The sequence below is a fragment of the Propithecus coquereli genome, unplaced genomic scaffold, assembly GCF_000956105.1.
Source record: "Propithecus coquereli isolate 6110/MARCELLA unplaced genomic scaffold, Pcoq_1.0 Scaffold294, whole genome shotgun sequence".
Taxonomy (NCBI): Eukaryota; Metazoa; Chordata; class Mammalia; order Primates; family Indriidae; genus Propithecus; species Propithecus coquereli.
In genome coordinates this window covers 2,005,516-2,008,815 of record NW_012148552.1, presented here as the reverse complement: position 1 = coordinate 2,008,815, position 3,300 = coordinate 2,005,516, and the positions used below count along the sequence as shown (strand labels likewise).

Here is a 3,300-nt window from a genome sequence, read left to right as displayed (position 1 = left end):
GGGCCTTTGCGGGCTCGCGCCTCGGCTACCTGCGCGCCCGCCACCGCGGGCCCGGGCTCCGGGTCCTCCGGGCCCCGCAGGAACCACCACTGGATCTCCAGGTACACCGAGGCGGAGCCGCTCTGGAAAGCGCAGGACATCTCCACATTCTGCCCCTCGGTCGCCGTCACGTTCCGCGGAAACTCGGTAAATTTTGCTGAAAAACAGAAATGCATCCTTTGGAATACCTACACCGCTCTTGCCATCGTCTCTTTCCTTGAGAGCTTGCTAAATTTTCTTGAACTTAAAAAAAAAATAACAAAAAACCCAGTAACCAAACCCCTCTATCAGTGACATCCCTGGCTTTGCCGGCTCCCCGAGCCCCCTTCCTTTGCCCCTTTCCTGTCTTGCTTTGGGTTTAGTGCCTAAATCAGATCATGGAAAGGTTAACAAACTTGCCGATAACTCTCTCTGTTAGCCAGGCTGCCCACGGTTAGATCTAAATGCCTTTTGTCAGATTGCAGTATTCTACAAAACTTACTGAGAAATTCAGTGAGGTACCATTTAGACAATCTGTCAAGCTGGAATATGAGGAGAGCCTCTTCCCTCTAAGTTTCTAAACAATCTATGACTAACTGGATGTTTCATGTAACAGAGTGGATCATGATTATCTGTCAAAATGCACATTCCTGATATATCAAAATAGTTATCGGCAACAGCAGTGATACAAGCTACAGCAGTGAAACAAGTTGCCCACTTTACAAGCTGTGTATATTTCTTTCTCTCCAAATTAACCTTTATTTGTCCCCATCAAGCCACTGCATGGGAAATTGCCATACAGCTTGAGATGTAACAATCACACATCCAGTCTTATTCAGGTTAAAGATTATTTTGAAGTCACTATGGAGATTTTTTTCCCCAGCATTTTTATTACCAACCTTCACACTGCTAGTTTGCAGGATTCATGGAGCCATAGTAAAACTCACAAAAATAAAATGTTTTCTTCCTCCTAAAGGCATTTCTTGAACATGGAATGCTCTTACCTTGTTAACAACATGGTTGTTCTTATTTTGTCTAAGGGGCACTTTGCAAAGAGCTGATGTTTCCCTAAAAGTAGTCCTGGAAAAATCTGTGGCTGATGGAAGTGCACAGCCACAATGCATACTTAAGGAAAGGAGGACTGTGGGGACTGCAGGAATTATTTAGGGTGGGTGCACTGTCCCCCCACTTTTTAAAGAGGGACATCATCAGTGTCTCTTTTCAAAATTTTATGAAATCCCAAAATGATCTCTAGTGAAATGAAACTGTATTTATACTTAAAGGGAGGGGAAGCTATTAAGAAGGCATTCTTCTCTGAAAAGGACTTTTCTGTTCAAGCTGGAGGAGTATGGCATTTCTGCTTGCAGAAGTGATGCAGTCTTTTGGCAGCAGAGATGTGATCTGTTCATGGTGCTGAAACGACCACTGCAGCCTACGAGGTCCTGAACAGTTGGATTCAGCAGGCTGCTGCTGCTTGTAATGCAAGTCGTGCCTTTTTATGGGTCCTCAGAGGAGTCTGTCCTTTGATAAACACACATACAAATGAAGTCACAGGGACCCAGAGAAGAGAGACTCTAAACCCAGTCTGCCTACAGGAGCAAAGAGGACTGGCAATGGAAAGTCCCCATATCCAGCTCTGTGTTTGTTTGTGATGATTATGTATGCATGAGTGGTTACCCTGTGCATGCACACAGATGGGAAGCGTGCACACACACACACACACACACACACACACACACACATGCAACCCTGTGTTTGTGCTCACAGAGGAACCCACTTCATTGTCAGGCACCAGCTAGATTTTTCCCCAAACCTCGCTTGCTGACAGTTTAATCAACTTTAAAGAAAAATGCCAAACAGAACACTATTCACGCAATCTCAACCCACTGTCACTCGCTAGCAACCTTATCACATCTGCCTGTCCGTTCTTTGAATGCGGGGAACACACACACACCGCAAGCAAACGTAAGTGTGCCACCAAGCACAGACTTACCTTGAGAAGAAAGCCCTTGTTGCACATATAACACGGAAAAGAAAACAAATCCAACATACGCCAAAAAGATCCCCATCGTTCCAAAGGGGGGGGTCACATCAGTGTAGCCGGCAGCCTCCAAGCGCTGCCAGGGAAGAGTGCGACCCTATCAGCAGGCTGGTCTCCGACCCTGCGCCGCTGGCCGGCTGGGCTGGCTGCGGAGCGGGCGGGCTTCGCGGGCTGAGGCGGCGGCTCGGCTCGGCGGCTGCCAGGCGGACCCGCGAGGCGCCGGCCGGTGCGTGCGCCGCGGGCTGGCTGCTGCCCGCCCCTGGCAGCCGCGCGCGATCCGCGCCCCACGCGCCGAGCCCGCGGGAGAGGGGCGGGCAGGGCGGCGCGGGGACTCCGCCGCGCTCGCCGCCGCAACTTTTCCCTCTAATGGCCGCGATGATGCCTTTAACTCTCTGCGCGCCGGGCGCCGCCGCACCTGCCCGCACCGGCCGCAGCCCGCGCGGCGGGGCGGGGCGGCTGCGTCTCGCCGCCCTCCTGGGGGGCAGCGGCGCCCGCGTTTCTCCGGTTCGCGTTCCCCATCGGCGGAGCCTGCCCGCCCGGGCGGAGCGGGGGTTCGGTGCTGGGGAGGACAACGCGGCCGCCGGGCTGCGGCGAGGCCGGGCCGGGCGGGGGTCCGAGGGGAGTGGGGCGTCGCTGAGGGCCCGCGAGGAACGGGGTGCGGCGGGGAGGCCGCCCGGGCCCGAGGACAGGCGTTGGAGGAAAGGGCTGCTCAACCAGGCGTTAACTGTTCGCACCAGGACGGTCACACGCGACTGTTTCGCGCGATTTTACTGCCCAGCAGCCTGCGGTGGAAGAGAAGCAGCTCACGCGGGCACCCTGCCGCTCCAGCGGGCAAGCCGGGAAGAGGAAAAGTACAGAAAGTCACATACCCAGAGAAATTTCTCGAAATAAAAGCCCACCATACTATGCTTACTTTTTTTGTTTTTAAATTGATATACCTCCTGCCTCCCTTTCCTCCATGCATGTATTTTGGAATGGAGCAGAGGTTTCAAATAACATTAAGGTCTTCATTACATGATGTGTTTTTGTGTTGTATATTTGCTTTTCCTTTGCATAACACAATAATTATGTAATGTTATGTAATGTTTCTTGGGATTTTATGAATCACGAATATTATTTTAGGCACCAAAAAAAAAAAAAACAGTAAGTTTTAGAATGTGGAACAAACCTACTTAGATTTGAGATGTATATTCTACTCTTTATTAAGAACTGAAACAACAATATATATCACATTAAAAATT

General features: G+C 51.0%; 1 protein-coding gene across 1 annotated transcript in view; it reads right to left on the bottom strand.

Moving 5' to 3' along the window:
- Window positions 1-2,191, bottom strand: part of VSTM2A (V-set and transmembrane domain containing 2A) — a 25,431-nt gene extending 23,240 nt beyond the window's left edge. Inside the window, exons 1-2 of the mRNA XM_012648736.1 lie at window positions 2,012-2,191; window positions 3-196 (exon numbers count right to left, since the gene is read on the bottom strand). Coding sequence (XP_012504190.1) covers window positions 3-196; window positions 2,012-2,087 — 270 coding nt within the window. The 5' untranslated portion in view covers window positions 2,088-2,191. The remainder of the gene's footprint in view (window positions 1-2; window positions 197-2,011) is intronic.
- Window positions 2,192-3,300: the final 1,109 nt, after the last annotated feature.